Below are 18439 nucleotides of genomic sequence, written 5' to 3' on the forward strand. Positions count from 1 at the left end.
CTCATTGCCAGGAGCAAGCTCGTAGCCACCGACACGTTTCTGCCGCGAGAAAAACCGAGATGGAGGTTACAATTGTATTCCCCAGTATTTTACAGCACTGCAGTACTTTCTCCAGTGGAAAATAACAAAGTAGGATAGAATGAAATTTCAGTCATTTACTTTTAAATAAAATGTATTTCTGGATTTTTGAAATACCAGTTTATGGATAAGAAGTGTAATATAAAAGCCTCAAAGCAAATATGACAATATAGAGAGATCACAGCAATAATCAAGCAATCACAGCAATAATAAAGAAGTGACAGGGTATTTTTCTCTGGAAAAAAATAAAGAGCTGCAGCTAGTAATTGCATTGATATTTTAATTAATAAATCTAATAATTGGTGCCCGCTCAGAATTTAAAAACATGGAGGAGCAGCACATCTAGCTGCTACTAATTAGTTTATTTTCCCAACAGAGAAAATCACATAGTCAAAAACAATTTAACAAAGCTCTTTCTTAGTGCTCCCCTCACACTCCTTCAGGTTTTTTAATAAGGCTTTGGGGATTCATCCCTGTTGTGTAACTTTTAAAAGTGAAGCCAAATACCTTGTACAACAAGAGAGAGAATGCTATCCTACACAATGCCACAGAAAAATCACTCAGCAACTTGAATCTTCATTGTCACAAGCTTGTGTAGCTACAAGCCAGGAAACCACACTGCATCACAATGCACACCAAAAAAAAAAAAAAGAGATTTAGAAACCTTAGCACGTCCTATGCAATCACAGCTGTGCACCTGGACATTGTGCAGACAGCAGCTTGAGGAAGTCTTTATTGTCATCAAAAAAATCTCTGTTTTAAAGTACCCCATTTCCATTTACAAAGATGTTTCATCCTGGAGCTCAAATAATTTGGATTTTCACAAACAGAAATACCATCTGCAATTGTATTGATCAGACCTGGCACATATTTCTTTGCCACAGTGACCTAAAGCTAAAAACTTTTTCTGTTGTGCTTTAGTTTTTCAAACATAAGCAAAACAGAGCTTTCAAAAAGGCCCCCTAAAATGAAGTTCCTATGGTTTGCAGTATGCTCACCAGGTACACTATTTAGCCAAGAAATTATTAGAGACCTAAAATGCTGTCAGAACCACCCAAGACAAATGCCCTCTTCTGAAGCTCCCACTTCTACACTCATTGGGTTGGGTTAATGCCAGCACAAACCGACAGGCCCAAGGACCCAGACTGGTTTCATTTTGTTGGTTTTGCCTACTTGACAATTCTGCTCTAAGGCTGGAGCTCTGACATTTGAGTGACTCTCCTGGGGTAAGTTTTTTCACTTAAAGACAATACTTCAACAAGCAATTGTTGCATTAAAACGTCAGTAAAATCCCAGAATGCTACATATTTAAATGATGGAAGTGAAAAATCCTTGGGAACATCTTGATTCTAAACTGCTATTTAAAATCCGTGCTTCAGGCTTATCACTTCTGTCACTTAATGCCAGTCAGCAGTCCCAACAGATAAGATAAATGAAACAGACCAACGGTTCCTGGAATCAACAGACACAGCAAAATCTTTAGTGTCTAAATTCAGATATATTCAGGGATTTTTATATACACATTCAAGATGCAGCTTCAGGTTTCTCATTTTCACTTAAGTTTCATCCAGTGGTCTTGTTAAGTCTACTGCGACCATATGAGTAGTGGGAGATGATCCTCCTCGGAGACCTTTCAAGAAAATCTGAGGTTTGGGTACATTGCTTGAGTTGTCACGCTTAGTCTGGGTGCCAGCATCTTTTGGCAGGTACACTTGGGTGAAATTCTCTCTTCTCATGTGGCTGAGATCAGTCTGCATGGAATGAGTTAACATGCGGCGCAAGTTGGCCTAAAGACACAAAAAGGACCAGATTAAGCAAAATTTTGTTTGAACATTTTAGCACTAGTATATATTCAGGAGTGTTTGTCTATTTTACATCCATGGGCGTCACAAACCTGGAACATGGCCACCTTACCCTCCTGACAATATACAGCTGTGACTGTGATTTGGCAAATCCTGATCTAACAGGATGTCTGAACAGCATTTTACGTACCCCACACAATTTTAAATTACTCTCTTAATAATTTCATACCATTCATCATTGTCCTTCAAATTTTGTTAAATGCTTCATCTTTGTTTTGTTGGAATAAAATGTTTTCATGGCAAGTGCTTCCAGTCTTTGTCTGGTTTCTGCCAAAGGTGATGAGGTTTAGAGATTGGTGTCACAAAGTATCAGATAAAAGTGGAAAAAATGCCTTCTTATACCACTTTGCTCACTAACCCCTTGACAAGGGGTAAAGGGGCAATTTATGATTAATGCTGGTTATTCACAGAAATTGCCACAGATACAAGAACAAAACTACTTCTCACAAAGTGTTAATATTCCAAAGCCAGCACTTGAAACAAAAAAATGTTCCTTATTCCACTGAGCCTTCTATGTCAGCAACAATGTAAACCACTGTAAATTATGATATAATGTTCTCCTCAAAATACACAAAATACAGTCTCATGCTGGAATTCAGACCCTTCCAAGTAAGTGAGGAAGTCCCTGGAGTCCAGTCCAGTCAGTGAAAACTGGAGTCAGTGAAAGATGGAGAGTGATTCAGCTGACCAAATGTCCTCAATATTGTATCAGGGCAAGTTAAAATATTCTCCAGCCTCCACCACTGAGGTCTCTTTCTGCTGGAATGGAAGGTGAAGCACCTAAACGTAGGCACGTTTTGGTACCTTAGTCTACAACTGAATCTTATATGCAGAGTCATCAAGCAGAATCCAGCAAAGAACAATAAGGAACTTACAGAGGAGATGGCTTGGGAAGAAAGACAATATGTTAAGGTTTTGTTGGTTTGGTTTTTTTTCTGAGGGTTTTAATGATGGAATGTATGCTATTACAAGGAACTGTGCTTGCACAGAGAAACAAATGTGAGCTAAAAATTTTACTTCTAACAGCATATAGGTTTTCTAACAAAGTAATAGCTTAATATTTCATACCACTACAAGTTTTTTGGCTAAAGATGAACAACATAAAAAACACCAAAGGCATGTCAGCTCATCCTCTAACAAAACCCACAAATATCTCTGATGTTTTCCTGAAGTATCAAATTCATCGATGCACTGGTAAACTATTTCTGTTATTTTATCACTTTGTTATTAAATGCTTTATCACATCCATATTACAAATTAGCATAGTCAAAGCACTTTTGCATGCATCTGGGATTTTTTCTTTCAGCTCCACATCACTAATCTCACATTTGGACAGCTGAGCCTAAAACACTCTTAGTACTTTAAAGTACTTTCTCTAAATATTTCAAACTAATGAGCTACAAATTTGTTTGGGAATGGTCTTCATGACCAGATATTGGAAATACCCACTTTTGCTTATGCTGAAGAGCCACTGACCACATCTTATGTTTATTTATGTACTTTTGTCCTTTACAGAAGAAAAAGAGGCTTTTAGCTAGGCTTCTTGTAAACCTAACTGGCTTTTTTATATACCTCAATAACAACTATTTCTTAGAATCCTTTATGAGCGAGCAACACTGGGAAGACTCCTCAGTCCAAAATTTTGGTTTCCTTTCATAATGTTAGAGATTTCACGGCAAAAAGGAAAACAGTAAGGAAATAGGCTGCCCAGTAGACCACAAGCCTCCACAGTGCATCTGTTCACAGAAGGAAAAAAAACCCCTTTAATATTATTTGTTCAGTTGATATTGTTAACTGCAATATTCCCTGTACTCACAAGCTGTTCATTTTGATTGAATTCTGAAAATCAGGTGCTATACCTTGACAACTACATGTGCTGGCAAACCCTAGAAAGAGGCTTCTGACAAATTTACTGTTAATTTTAAGTTTTCATGTATGTTTGTATGTGGTCAGCCTTCTTTGGACAGACTGTGATTTCCAGTCCATCAGAAAATCCTGATAATATGACAAACATTTGCTCTGGCTTTTTTTCACAAAGAAATTATACAGTAGTATCTTTAACCCATTAAATTGATTTGAATTTAGAACAACCTTAATATTCAATGCAATTCAATTCAAAACAATAAACTCTTATTGCATAAAGATGGCAACTGAAAAACTTGAAATTAATAAATATAGCAGTGGAAGCACTGCTCAAAAAAACAGGGAAAAATATGTAAGAGGTGAGAGAAGTCTAAAAATAAGGAGAGAGAATATCTAGAAAAAAAATTGAACCAGTTGTAATGAAGTATATGTCTTTGAATAAAAGATTAGATTTATGTTTCAAGGAACAAAAGTTAAGAATAATTTATTCTCAAATTTGTTATATCCAACAATGAAAATCTGGTAATAACAGTACAAACCAATTTTATAGCTTTTCTTCTCAGTTCCCATTCATTCCATTCATAGGATCTCACAATAGTTGGAGGCAAGATATGAGTATCAGTTTGAGTACCACTCTCACGTTTTAGGGGTGGTTTCATTGAACTTCTGCTTGCCTTTCTGACCTGGATGAAAAGAAACAACCAAAGCCAAGCAAGGCATTGAGAAGAATACACAGAAATAGCATATGGCTATGGTACTTTTTAAAAGCAAATAGACACCTGCAAACTACAAGTGGATAATGATTTTTACATTCAACAATATTTTTGTTCCCCATGCCCCCACAAAAAGGAAAACATTAAGTACCTGGTGGATTTAATTTCTGACAGAAAACCTTTGCGGCAGAGGCCACAGCTGAGTTGCAGATCACTGTCTACCTAGTGAGTGCTTAATTGTTGGATTTTAGAAAAAATGGGTCCCATCATGACCAGTATTTTATGACGCAGGCACCCCAGTTTGTCTTCATAAATGGACTAAAAATCACATATCATAACTGGGAGAAGCACATACATCTCTGCTATAGCTGGGATATAAACCATATTTCAAACCAAGGGCCAGTTCAAGACTACATTATTTCCACTGCTAAGGATCTAAAATTCACAAGTGGATCACAGAGAATGTTGTCTATAAATCCAAATCAAGTCTTTCAGTTTCACAGAATAACACCATCACATTCATTATTGGTGACTCTCCTTTTATTTTTTAGTATGTTCCATAACTCCTGTCCCCAGATACCACTACACCCTCATCCAGCACTCATGCATGGACGGCTAAGCTAAAGCTCCAGTTAATGTAATACCTGATATATCTTCTGCTGCATTTATTTACTGGTCCTTTAAGCTACTTTTGCAAAAATGAGGAAAAGAAGCATCAGACACAAGACCTGCCCAGGCTACGGACTAGCAGCTTTTATCACTGTCAGAATGGATTTACATATTCTATGAACAGATATGGTGAGAATGATACTAAGTAGAAACATTTCTTCAACACTCTGAAGAAAAGATGGACCTTCAGACAGGCAGAGGATTTTACTTCTTTCCTAAAGACAGGTATCATCTGTTCTCTTTTAGAAAGGACAGACCAACCAGTGACCCAGCAGCTGTTTAGCAAGAGGCATGGCCAGTGTGTACCTGTGCATGTGGAACAAGGTATTCAAACTGATGATGGAGCTCAAGCAGTTGAATTAGCTCTGCATATTTTTTTGCTTTTTCTATATTCAATTGAATGAACTTATCTGGATCTTCAGCAAAGATGTATGCAGCTTTTTTTGAACTGAAAACATAGTATTTCTCCTTGTGCTTCAAAATTCCAATAGCAGGATTTCCTAAAAATGACAAGAAAAACCAACCCAAAATAAGCTCCACAAATTAAAATAGTAAACAGTATGATATCCAATACAAAAGACATTTGTAATCAAGATTCTGTATTTTCCTCAAGTTAGTTTCACTTCCTTCATTTCTGAACTGAGTATAAAACCTTAAAAGCAAGTTTTTTTTTAATATAGAAAACTCTGTTTTGTTAGGTCAGTAAAACTGCTTTTGATCAGTTCACATCCACCATGCCTTAGGTGCGTGTCTCAGAAAAACCACAGATAAAACACATATAGCAAAGGCATAAGAAATCAGTCTTTACCCTCAAATGTTTCCCCTAAAATCTTCAGCAAATATCTGATTGCAGATCAGTAGTGCATTTATACCAAGGGGCATAACACTGAGATGAACTGAAGAAGCAGATAAAGCAGCTGGGTAGCTGAACAACAAATTAACAGAGAAAATGAAGTGTCAATAAAGGCCAAATATCTTATATAGGAAAACACAAACTGATTTCAAGGACAGTGGCAGGTTGGGCTCCAGATGTCATTGCCCAGGAAAGACCAGAATCATCATAGACAGTGCCTTGAACATACTCAGTCAAAAAAGGAATTATTAGTATGCAAACAAAGGAAGAGAAGAAAACCAATATTATAACAACATGAAATAATATTTCTAATAATACATTTTGTTCCAACACAACAGAACAAGTAAAAGGGAGCTAGGGGTGATCAAAGGCTTGTGATACCTTTCATAGAAGGAGGGGTTAAAGAAGAAAGGCTCCTCAGCATTAAAAAGAAAAAAGAAATAATATGATCGGGGGTTATAAAATCATGAATTATGTGCAATATAAAATTACTATTTAGTAATTTTCCTAACAGAAGGACTATCAAGTCTTTGTTGAAATTATCAAGCCAGAGCTTAAAACCATCTCAAAAAGAGGTACCTTTTCATAGCACGTATAATTATAATTGTGGGGCTCTTGAGAATATGAACATCCCATGACAAACTCTAGATGGATTCCAAAATGAATTAGATGAATGAAAAACCTCTTTGAAGGATTATTCAACAGAAGGTTACAGACTCAACATTAATCAGAGGAAATCCCATAACCACCAACTGCTAGAACAAGAAAGGATATAATTAAGGAAAGATCACTCTGACTTGAATTCTCATAATTTTAAAGTGTTCATGACTGTCCATGTGCAGTAATCAGATACAGGGATAGAGAGACCTTCAATCCCACTTAGGACAGCTATTCTCATGTGCAATACTAAGTAAGTGTAAGTAAATAACATTGCCATAAAAATATCTCTTCTTTAATACTGACAAGTAAATGACCATATTTTCCTCCCAAACTCCCATAGATTTAAAAAAAATCTATATGGACAGGTTCTAGAAAGGATAGGGAGTTGGAAAACATGAACTAGGATAGCTGAAATAAGGCTAACTTTCAAGACAAATGAGCCTAGAGAGACCAAAATTCCTACTAATTAATTCCAATTAATTCCTGATTAATTGACTTAATCAAGTGCACTTTTGCATTCTTTTCAGGAAAGATTTTTAGTATTTTGTCATGACTATTTAAAAATACATATGAGGTAGGCATGAATGGCTATGTTTGCTACATATGGATGCACAAAATAGAAGGAATGGCCATTTTCCTAAGCCTGAATTACAGCACATTAACAACAGAAACCAAACCTGTATTGAGTTGCAGTGTCAGTTATACAGACACACAGAGCAGGAAGAAACATTCATCCATCCCATCTTGTTTCTGCCCCTGCTTCCTCCTCAAGACATCCTGCCTTCTACTAAGGGCAGTTTATTTGTGTATTTTAAAAAAGACACTTTAAAGGGAAATAAGTTATCTGGGGTGAAAATTGCAAATGTGGAAAAACAGTATTCCAGCTTTGACGTAAGAGGATGCATTCAGAATGCCTTTACATCCTAATCCTTGTGTAAATATATAGTATGGAAAATATCTAACTACAAAGCATACCTGGTAGGGTGATACCTTTCACACCAATTGAATATGCACAGAAACCATGGTACTGGATCAGCAACTGATCAAAATTATCAGTAGTCTCTGGAAAAAGCCATTCTTGGTTTGTGAAATCAGAAACATTCACTCTGATTCCTAAGAAAAGATAAAGCAAAGGAAGGACTTCAATATTAAAATATCAGATGTCTAAAAGCTAATGATATTACAGGATGACCAGATTACTCTGATTTTCACAGGATGACCTGCAGTGCCCAGATCCCAAAAGCCGAAGTTTAGTCCTGCCTTGAAAGAGAACCTACTGAAAATCAGTCCTGCGAGAACCTTCTTTAGTAGCATTAGTTTTCTTTGAAAACATGGGACAACAACAGGAAGATAATATTTTATTCTTTGATTTTGTTTTCACCCACACATGCATTACAAACTCCCTGGCATAAAACTTGGTTCCTGGGGATATCATTTTACAAACAATCCCTTCTGGTAACTGAAGCCCTGTTAAATTATTTTGTTTATACCCTACCCCTCAATTTCCAAAGTTCTGAAAGGTATAAAAACACATGAATACACTTAATTTTTTTAAAAATTATAAATATTCTCTGAATTTAATTATAAATATTCTCTTTCTGCCATTTTTGTAAAGCATACTTGTATGCAGAAGCTGTATTTTAATTTAATATGTAAGAAGAGAATCACAAGCTACACTACATGAAAATGTAAATCTACACCCTACAAGGCTTATTTTAATTTACTGTGAAAATTCTGAGTATTAAAAAATCAATAAATAGCACCTTCTGCAAAGCACCTATTGTAAAGAAAATTCAAACTACAAAATCTTGGAAAATTAAGGAAAACCAAAAAGTTTCAACTTTCCATACCCATGGTTTCTTTTATCCTTTCCGCATCACTTTTCACAGTTACTCCTTCCAGAAGAGATGCTAGCATTTCCTCTGGAAAAAGCTCTGATTGGATTTCCAAGAATTGTTGCAGATTGTCAGCCATATTTGTGAGGAAGTTTAGGAGTAGCATTTCATCCTGAAACCCGGTCCAAAGCTTAGAAAGTTCCATAAACAGAGGCTAGAACATAAAGAAAATAATCTGAAATGTAGATTTGTTTTATGTCTATGGCATAACCCAAACACTGTTTGCAACAATCTCAGCTATGAACAAAGCAGGGCTGATCTCCAAGGCCTTCAGCAACCAGAAATTCCAGGAGAACTCAGGGACATTGTAAGAGAAGCTTCCATCACATATGCCTAAAGCAAGTATATCCAGCATGTCAACCCAAAGGCAAGAGTTGTACTTTTCTGTATTTTACTTCAGAGCCTTTCACAAATAAATGTACTGTGTGACCATGCTTTGAATTTAGCACTTCACTGACAATACAGTTTTATAAATGAAAATATGGTGTACAGGAGTAAGGACCAGAAGGAATACACCTGATTAATTACCAAAGTGGGTAAAACCACACCTATATATAAACTATCAGGTTTTGTTATTTTGTCTGCCCTGCTTCCAGAGTGAGTTGGCACCACAGTCCCCAGGCCATCATGTGTGTCAAATGGAAGGGGGGCAGGCCTCTTCAGAGTGGTCCAGGGTTCAGAGCAAAACTGGAGGCTGCCCTTCCCAGCACGGACATGCTGTTGGCATTCAGGTGTAGGCACATAAAGAAGCAGCCTATAAGCTTTAAGTTTAAATGCTGTTTTCAATGAGAGTGATATAAATGTGCCCTGTTACATCTAAACACACAGAGAGTATTTACAGGAAGAGATTCAACCAATCTGAAAAGCACACTTAACCACACATTTTATGCATGTTAACAACATTATCATAAGAGCAGCCAGCAGAGCCAGCTCTGAAATTCATCAGCATTGCTAATGCTGTGGAAATGTTAGGGTTACAAAAATGGAAGAAACTAAAGGAAGATCAAAAACATTCTTAATAGAATAAACAAAGAATATTAATGAAATGTACTATTTTTCCTAAAACAAATGTTTGCTACAAATATAGGCTTTATCTTATGCTTTTTAAAAGACAGAATGCCCTGCTTCTCTACCTTTGTAGAGGATCCAGCTTGTCAGCAATAAGCCAAAGACAAGAAAAGTTATTTAAATGGTGTGTTAATAGAAAAGTCTCTACCTGAAAAGGATCTGAAGTCAAAAGGCATTATATATATTCTGCCTCCAGCACAGAAAACAAAACAACTAACCAACCAGAAGAGAAAAAAAAATCCAGGAAGGCAGCAAACAATAGACAGCCTTTAGGGAAAAGGGTAAGATATATCAGTCACTCAAGCCCCACAAAGATATAGAAGAGGAAAAACTGCTTTGAGTAGCTGGACAAAAGGGGAAAATGTTCTCCAAACAAGAACATCTGATTTATAAAATCAAAAGCTTACATAAATTGAAGCTCGGATCACTCAGTTATAAGTGCTGTTCCCATGAGTTTCCAGCTTGGATGCTCTTATGGGAAGTGTAAAAAATACTCTGAGTAGGTGGGGGTCATGATTTTTCTCTTCCTCCACAGCAGGCTTTATTTTCCTTTCTAATAAGGAAATAAGCTTAGAATGTTGAAAAATAACCTAAAACATGTATGAAACTGCATGCTGGTGCAGCAGCTAACCACAAGGAATTGGAATGATAATCAAATCACACAAAATAACAAGCTCTTACAAGAAAAGCAAATTAAATTAAGCTGGTTTCTAGCATATTTCTCTCCTGTTTCCTTTATAACATGCCAGCATAACAATTCCAGGTTTTCACAGGCTCATTAAGCAGCATCCTTCATAATACCTGTAGTTCACAGCACTCATTCCCTTCCCCCCTAATACCTCCTTCCCATGTCCTGTAGCTACGAAGGGTGCAACAGTACAGAATATCAATTCTTCAGTGGCTGCTCACTGGCCAGAGAGCACACAGACCCCATTACAGACCTGTGCTTGGTAAGGCTCTAATTGTGTGTCTCTAGTTGCTCTTTTTTTTTCCCCATATAACTTGCAGAAAATGACATATGTTGAGATCTTTGGACTCTGACAAATGTGACTGAAACTTGCCAACAGATTCAGAAGCTATTGGGAGGGGAAAAGAGGCTGACACCCCCATGACAGAAAGCCAGTTTCTTCAGAAAAATTATATCAGTGACTCATACTGTAATTACAGGGATTGCTATACAAGGGAACTTTAAAGAATCGTACTCTGTTGCGCTGTTTTCTGCAATCATTATGCTCTTACAGTTTTTGCAAGGAATGGGAAAGAATATATATACACATAAAAAAGGAAATCTACAAATAATGACAACTCAAGACACTTAAAGTAAAATGCCATTTAATTCCTTTGCTCCCTTTTTGTACCTTACCTTTTTCTTACCTTAAGAGCAAGTCTCTTAGATGCCCCTTCAAAAATCACAGATGTTGTTGTACTAGGGAGAAGATTTGCAGTCTCTTGCTAAACATAAACTATTTAAAAACACACTAGCAAAGTATCTTACTTAATTAATGTTTTCTACTGAAGAGGTAATGATAGTAATGAAAGTATCTATTCATGATACTTACAAAAACTTCTCCGGACTCTATGGAAGTCCTATCCTGCACTGTATTTTTCAATACCATCATTGCTGCTTCAAACTGAACATCCAACGATTCAACTTCTTGAGCACTTGTAATTGCATTAGACTGGAAAGACAATATCAGGTAAGATGTATCACACTCCAAAAATCAAGTATTTAGTAATAAGTATTTACCTGGGCCTCTTCAATCAACTATTTTCAGAACAATTGTTTTAGGGAACAAAATGAACTCTAGCTATCCACAAAATACATTTTTCCTTAAATGTTCAGATGTTCAGGGACTTCAGTCACACAAAAACTACCAATTTTTACAGAAAATCCTCTGGATTTTCCCAATGAAGAGAACAAAAAGAAAAAAACCCTTTTTTTCGATGCCTTATACAGGAAAGACTAATAAAAAACTGCAGTTTCTCAACAGACAAATGAAAAGCTCTTCATTAACAAAACAAGAATTTAAATTGTATTCTTCAAAGACTTGATGACTCAATATATTTTGGAGGTGTCTGCAGACCAAAACTGAGATGATTTATGGATTGATCAAGGAGATTTTTTTCTCTCATGCCTTTTGAGGCAGAGAATCAGTATGCAAACAACTGTTTAATGGTGCTCTTGGCAGTGCCAGGCTAATAGGTTAATGGTTGGACTCAATTATTTTTAAAGATATTTTTTAAACCTAAACAATCTATGGTTCTTTATCTAAAGATATATTTTATTTCATTTCATTTATTTCTGAATATTTTTTCTTATATTTCTGTCCTGTGCAAGTAGGTAACTCGAAGACATTCCACCTGCAATAAAAGTCCACACCTGAAGGATGCAAAGGAAGGCTTCGTACTGTCTCACATTGAATAGTGCTTCTTTTAATTTAAGAAATCTAAGCCGGGAGAACCTCTGGGGCTCTTCCTGCATGGCTTCCAGCAGGGCCGTGTAGCGGTGGGCCAGCAGCTGGCAGGAGTTCAGACGCTCATCGAGAGTCCGTGTAGCCGACGGAATGGTTTCGCTCAGGATGCCTGGCACTATTCACACGGAATAAATACAAATTATGTATAAAAAGAATTAATGAATACATTATCACATGGTTAAAGTGCAATATTTGAGCATAATGGTCTTCCAATTAAATTTTGATTTCTACATTTGTTCTTATATTCATGCATTCCAAATACTTGCAAACCAGATTAAATCACCCTATCTCACTAGTCAGGTTGTTGCAAATATTTAGAATTACAGGTGTGGAAATACCACAGTCACATCAAGGAATGTGAGAAAACTTGCTTTATAATAGATGCAACTCTGTTGCTGCAAGTGACATGGGTTTCCTGAGAGAATCTGCACAATTTTCAATTCTGTTTCCTAATTTGTAAAATACCAATAACAATAACATGCCTCCCAGAGATGGGAAATTATTGGAGCAGCTCCAGTGAAGAAGTCCAGGAAGAATGAATTGGGAATACCCAGCTCAAATGCAGTTGTTTACTTACAGTCATCAATGCAGCTTCCTCCTCTCTGGCACTGCTTGTTGTACAAACGAATTCCTGTCACTAGCATGGCAAGATCTTTCAGCTGTTGTTCTTTGTCCCTCTTATTGAGTGAGATGAAAGTAATCATCTCTGTCTGGGGGAATACACTCTGCAAGGCAGCTGTAAGCATTACAAAGAGGGAGAAAACCCTCAGTATGAGGGAACAGAAAAGAAAATCATCTCATAAGCAAAAATAGCCTCTCCTGAACAAATGCGAAAAAGTAGGAAATCTGTGGGATATTTACACTTCAAGGCAGAGCAGTGACAGTTTGGATAGCAAGCATTCATCACAGTTTACCATGTTTATATCTAAATATCAGTGAAGAAAAAATGAAATTTTATTTTCTCAAGAAGAAAAGCTCAATTTCACAGCTGGGAGTTTACTGACCTGTTACCTCCCTGACAGCCTCAATATCTGTTGGGGATCCCACGCCAGATCTCAGCAGCACATAGGTAACAATCTTTTGATACACATTCTCCATTTCTTCTTGCACATGTGGACCACTCTCCGTGATGGATCTAACTACAGGAGCCAGTTTTCCTTCCAGAACACGCTCCTGCTCACTCAGTAATTCATCTAGGAAAGAAGGACACTTAAAAAGTGCTATCTAAATCCTTTGGCATTTGGCTTATATAGAGGGTGTAATTCATTTCCACAGTCAAAGCACCAACTTAAAGTTTCTGAAGTGCAGGTACGTGAAAGAGATGTTCATAGTACCACACCATTAGAATTAAAACCAGCAGAGTTAAACATGATTGGGATGTTAATTATCATGATTAACATCAGTCAGTAGAGTCCTGAGAACCATTCAGGCCAAACTAGACAGCAAGTTTCTGGCTCTCTGGACTCCTCTGACTGTAGGAGGACCTGACTTACACACACATATTTCAAAGACACCTGAGGTTACATGCTCAAGTCTGAATACTACTCATGATCTCAAAAACTTGCTGGAGTTACTGAGCTTATAGAGTTCAGAAGATTTAGGAGCAGCTCCTCATGTTGCTAATTTCTGGTTTTAATCCATGCTAACAGGAAAACATTTTCATTATCTCCCCACAAAGAAATGCTTTTTTCACATCTATTCTTGTTCTGTGTCTTCTGTTTTCCAGGCAGCCTCCACTGTCCCTTTGAGATCAGGAATTACATTTACAGCAGAGGCATTTTCCCCATCTCATTATTTTCACATTCTCATTCTCAGACCATATGAAATTACTACTGATGAGACAAAAACATACTCAGCTAAAGCTGTAACTGATTGTTCAAGATTACTCAAATCTCTCAGTTAGGGATATTGATAAAATACTGAGTTCTGTGTGCCTTCAGACACACAGGTGCAGGTGCAAGCTTTTCTTGATGAAGGCAGCTAACCACTGAACCTGAAAGTGTAACTGTCCTCAAGCAACCTAACACATTATGTTCAGTAAATCTCTGAGACAGCATGAGAAGAGTGTACTTTCAAACCTAATGTACACTTTTCCCTACTATATCCATTCTGAAACATCAGACTCCTGCACAGTAAATTTTTCCTGGGATTTTTATTTTGTTTACTGCCAGGATTCATTTAACAGTAATTACTATTCTTAAATTATAAACTCAGCATCAACTTCTATGAAAATGTATTTGAAATTACCTCGGTTTGTATAGTTCATATCAAAGTAAACTTGCATCTTAATTGTGCTTAGGGATGGGTTTGATGTATCAAGCAGTCTGGTAACACAGAGCTAAAAAGAGAGTCAGAGAAGTGAGTTCTTTATCATCTCTGGGGAAACATCTGAACTGACAGTGGTCTACTAAAAGTTTCACAACAGCTGTGGAGCCCCCTCACTACCATTTTCTCCATATAAAGCTTTTCTAAGGCATTTATATATGGAAACATAGTCCAGTCTTTAGCTACAGAGCCATAAGAATAAAGCAGCACTAAAATTTTGAAAGTGTTCATGGAATTTTAGTTACAGGAACAGGTAGCAAATAATGCTATAGTCTTAGATAAGTAGTGACTCTCAACATTATGTCAGAATTACCTGGATAAGATCCTGCATATCATTTTCTGTAAGGGTTCGATCCATATTAAAATCATTTCTTGGATCTAAAACAACAGCTTTCACCTAGAGATTGCCAAAAGAAAGATACTAATATACATCACAAAATATCATCTTTGCAACTCACTTTTTATTTTCTGAAAGATCTCAGATGCATTCAATATTTCTTTACTATTTTTTTAATCCATTTCAGTCTTTGATAATGAAACAAAATTACTTTGTTTCACATCTCACCAGTTTCAATGTCAGTTCTCAGGCACAAATGAAAAAAAAATTGTGATACAAATATTTAAATATAGCTCCTTTAAAATTTACTTGGAAAAATATTTTCCTAAGTAACTTTTTTTGCAAATCCATCATGGTTGTTTATAAACTTCTAAGTTGGTGTTATATGCATCGATATAAACATTTACCATTTGAATATAAAAACCTATAGTGTTCTACATGCAGGAAAATAAGTGCATGTTTACAATTGGTGTTCATGATAGATATCTTGCCAGCCACTTGTACAAATTTTTTACTCATAAATATTTTCCTGCTTAATTGATTAATACTGCTTTCGAGCCCATTCTTTTCTCTAAAGCTGCAATGTCACCTTTAGGGGAAAAAACAGCATATTAACAGTACTGCTGTGACACATTTACATTTATATACAAGTTTATCAAGAGATGATCATTAATAAAAAAGGAATCTAGCCAATCTTTCTTCAGACACGGCTTTGCAGGCGCATTCAGATTGTATTCTGCAGCAATGCTGTGTCTCCTAAGAGATGCCAAAATGTAAAATGCTTTTAGGATACTTACAGTTGTCTACCAAGGACAATACTGAGACTGATTCCATTAAATTTTCACTTTAAATGAGATCAGAGCCCATTCCTTCAAATATTCAGCCCATTTATACTACCTGGCCGCGTCTGAGCAGAGAAACAAAATTATCCATCACAAGAGGTGCGGGGGGAGATGAACATCGAAGAATAAATATAGCTGCTGCATTAAACATTCACCTATGCATCACGGGTTCATTTATGAGAGTGCGAAGAAACGTTATTAAAACTTGGTAAAACTTCTCTTTTTTACTTCTGAAAGAAAACAATGGTTTATCTGCCTGCAGAAGAAAGCTCCAAGTTGGAGTTCAGAGAAGTTGCGAGACTCAGGACCTGCAGCGTTCTTGGAGCTTTATATTCACATAAGATTTCAGGGGAATAAAATACTTTTTCATGTTTTTAGGACCCAATACTGGATGTCGCTGAGTGCCCCTTTAAAATACCTGACTGCAGGCAATTGGAAACCAAGATATTTCCAAGCCTCAGGTCACCCCTGACAGCCTCAGCTGCCGCCAGCCCCTGAACGCTTCCTTTCGCACTTACCATGAAGGCCACCAAGGTTTCCGAGAGGCTTTGTCCCTGGGCAGCGCACTCCAGGCCCACTTGGCGGATTATTCTCTTGAGGACACTTTGGGTCAGCTCGCCCTCGCCGGACATGCTGGCCAAGCACGCAGGCCTTAACCGGCTAATATTCACTTCAGCGAAGGTCCCTCCCGGCCCGAGGCCGCCGCTTGCTGAGCAGCTGTCCCGACGCCAAAGCTCCCCGGTGCCGCTGTCCCCGCATCCGGCCGCTGGCGACGGGCGGGAGCGGCCGCGGCCGAGCGCCAGCCCCGGGCGTTGCCATGGGGACGCGGCCCGGCCCGGCCCGGCCCGGCCCGCCGGGAGAGCGGCGAGGGCAGGCGGGGATGTGAATTTACACATGGAGCATAGGGAGACAGTGTTTGTGCGGGATAGATAGGGCAGCGTGCGTGCAAAACTTACACGCCTGCATGTACTCCAAAGACACCACTGTGGAGGCACAAGAGTGGAGGTGTGAGTGTCTCAGCACGCACACAAACCGTGTCTGTGGACGTCTGCAGCTAGGCTGTATGCAGGTGTGTGTAAATATACATACGTATGTATAAACACACATACATACCCTATATGTACCTTAGTATCACAGAATCACAGAATTGTTAGGGTTGGAAGGAACCTATAGAAATTACTCAGTCTAACCCCCCTGCCAAGGCAGGGTCACCTAGAGCAGGTTACTCAGGAGCGTGTACAGGTGGGTCTGGAACATCTCCTGAGGGAGATCCATGATCTCTCTGGGCAGCCTGTTCCAGGGCCCTGCCACCCTCAGTGTAAAGAAGTTCTTCCTCATGTTGAGGTAGAACTTCTTGTGCTTTAGATTACAGCCACTGCTCCTCACCCTCTCACTGGGCACCTCCAAAACGTGTCTGGCACCATCCTCTTGGCACCCATCTTTGAGATAGTTATGTGCATTAACAAAATCCCCTCTCAGTCTTTTCAAGACTAAAGAGACCCACCTCCTGCAGTCTCTCCTTACGAGAGAGATGTTCCAGACCCCAAACTGTTTTTATGGCCCTCCTCTAGACCCATATATACTCATATATACAGTACATATCTTCCCCTGTGGCAGCAGGGGTCAGAACTAGGTGATCTTTAAAGTGCCCTTCCAACCCTAACCATTCTATGACTGGTCTGCTGGAGGGAGGCAGAGTGGGAAAAAGAAAACCTTCATGCCAAGCAAGCACATGGCCAAAACACCTGTATGTTAACAACACACCACAAATCCAAAGCACAGCATCACAGGGAATGCTGATAAGCAAGCCAACTCCATCCCGCCAGACACGGTACAGATAAATGTATTTACACTCCTGTAAATTCATACAATACATAGATAAATTCACACATAGATGTAGAAACAAAATGTGTGTAAGGTACACAGCGAGTGCTGTAGGCAGAGGCAGCACAGATGAGGCAACTTTGCAACACAAGCAAGAGAGCCATCTTTGCCTTCAGGTCTCATGATTGCTGCTGGAGGTGGCAGCTCCTCTGGGTGTAGTGCCTGCAAGTATTACAGGTCACAGCCTGCAAGTAGCAGCCCAGTGAGCCCCAAGTCCTTGCACATACCAGTGGGCCCACCACTGGATGAATGCACTGCCTTGCTGTAAGTGGTTCAGTTTGTCAATATGCAATTAATTCTAGCTTTTCTGTGTCAGATAGAGGAAAGAGTAATAGCATGCTAATTAAATTTAAATACCATGTCCCTGAAAGGCAATCAAATAAGCTCAAAAGGCACAGGGAATGTAGGGATAACAGATGAAAAGCTACACCAGTTTTCCACTGATTTAATTTTTTTCCCTTTGATTTACGCTGTCAGACAGAGGGAACTCCACTGAGAATCTTGACGAGATCAAGATGATAATTTTTTTCCACTGTGACCTCAGACAAGTCACTCTTATCAGTATAATTAAGATGATACTATGCTACCTGGCAAGTAGCTGCAGGGTTACATCCATGTTATCAGTGTGTGTACAAAAGTACAGTGCAAGGAGTGCCAGCATCACCCATGGGAAATGCTTTGGGAAGATCTGTGGAACAGGGATCAAAACAATCCTGCAACGGACATTGTGAAGTCTTAAGTTTCATTCTAGTAGCACAGCTAATGGGGCTCCTTAATATGTCCTCTGCATTGATATTTTTAGAATTCTATACCCTTAAGCTCAGTAATTATAGCAAGACTTTCATCAAGAGAATAAAAATCTATAGGCCCTCTTTTTCTACAAATTGCTGGATGAGAAGCTTTTGGGGCCCTTCCT

General features: G+C 38.2%; 1 protein-coding gene across 1 annotated transcript; it reads right to left on the reverse strand.

Annotated features, from left to right (window-relative positions):
- Positions 1–32: 32 nt before the first annotated feature.
- Positions 33–16398, reverse strand: CFAP206 (cilia and flagella associated protein 206). Its single transcript, XM_050972375.1, has 12 exons — positions 16158–16398; positions 14774–14857; positions 14383–14473; positions 13140–13328; positions 12713–12871; positions 12042–12250; positions 11221–11340; positions 8549–8747; positions 7674–7811; positions 5492–5685; positions 4343–4486; positions 33–1865 (listed from the first exon to the last, which is right to left on the reverse strand). The coding sequence occupies exons 1-12, from the start codon at positions 16269–16271 to the stop codon at positions 1635–1637; spliced, it is 1872 nt and encodes a 623-aa protein (XP_050828332.1). The 5' UTR covers positions 16272–16398; the 3' UTR covers positions 33–1634.
- Positions 16399–18439: the final 2041 nt, after the last annotated feature.

Source organism: Serinus canaria, chromosome 3, assembly GCF_022539315.1.
Source record: "Serinus canaria isolate serCan28SL12 chromosome 3, serCan2020, whole genome shotgun sequence".
Lineage (NCBI taxonomy): Eukaryota > Metazoa > Chordata > Aves > Passeriformes > Fringillidae > Serinus > Serinus canaria.

What these genes read in the sequence shown, in the direction of transcription:
- CFAP206 (XM_050972375.1), bottom strand. Translation starts at nt 16,271, where the DNA reads ATGTCCGGCGAGGGCGAGCTGACCCAAAGTGTCCTCAAGAGAATAATC. An exon ending in AGGAAGCTGCATTGATGACT is followed by an intron (nt 12,251 to 12,712) that starts GTAAGTAAACAA and finishes CCGTGTGAATAG; the next exon opens with TGCCAGGCATCCTGAGCGAA. An exon ending in GAAGAAAAGCTATAAAATTG is followed by an intron (nt 1,866 to 4,342) that starts GTTTGTACTGTT and finishes TTGTGTCTTTAG; the next exon opens with GCCAACTTGCGCCGCATGTT.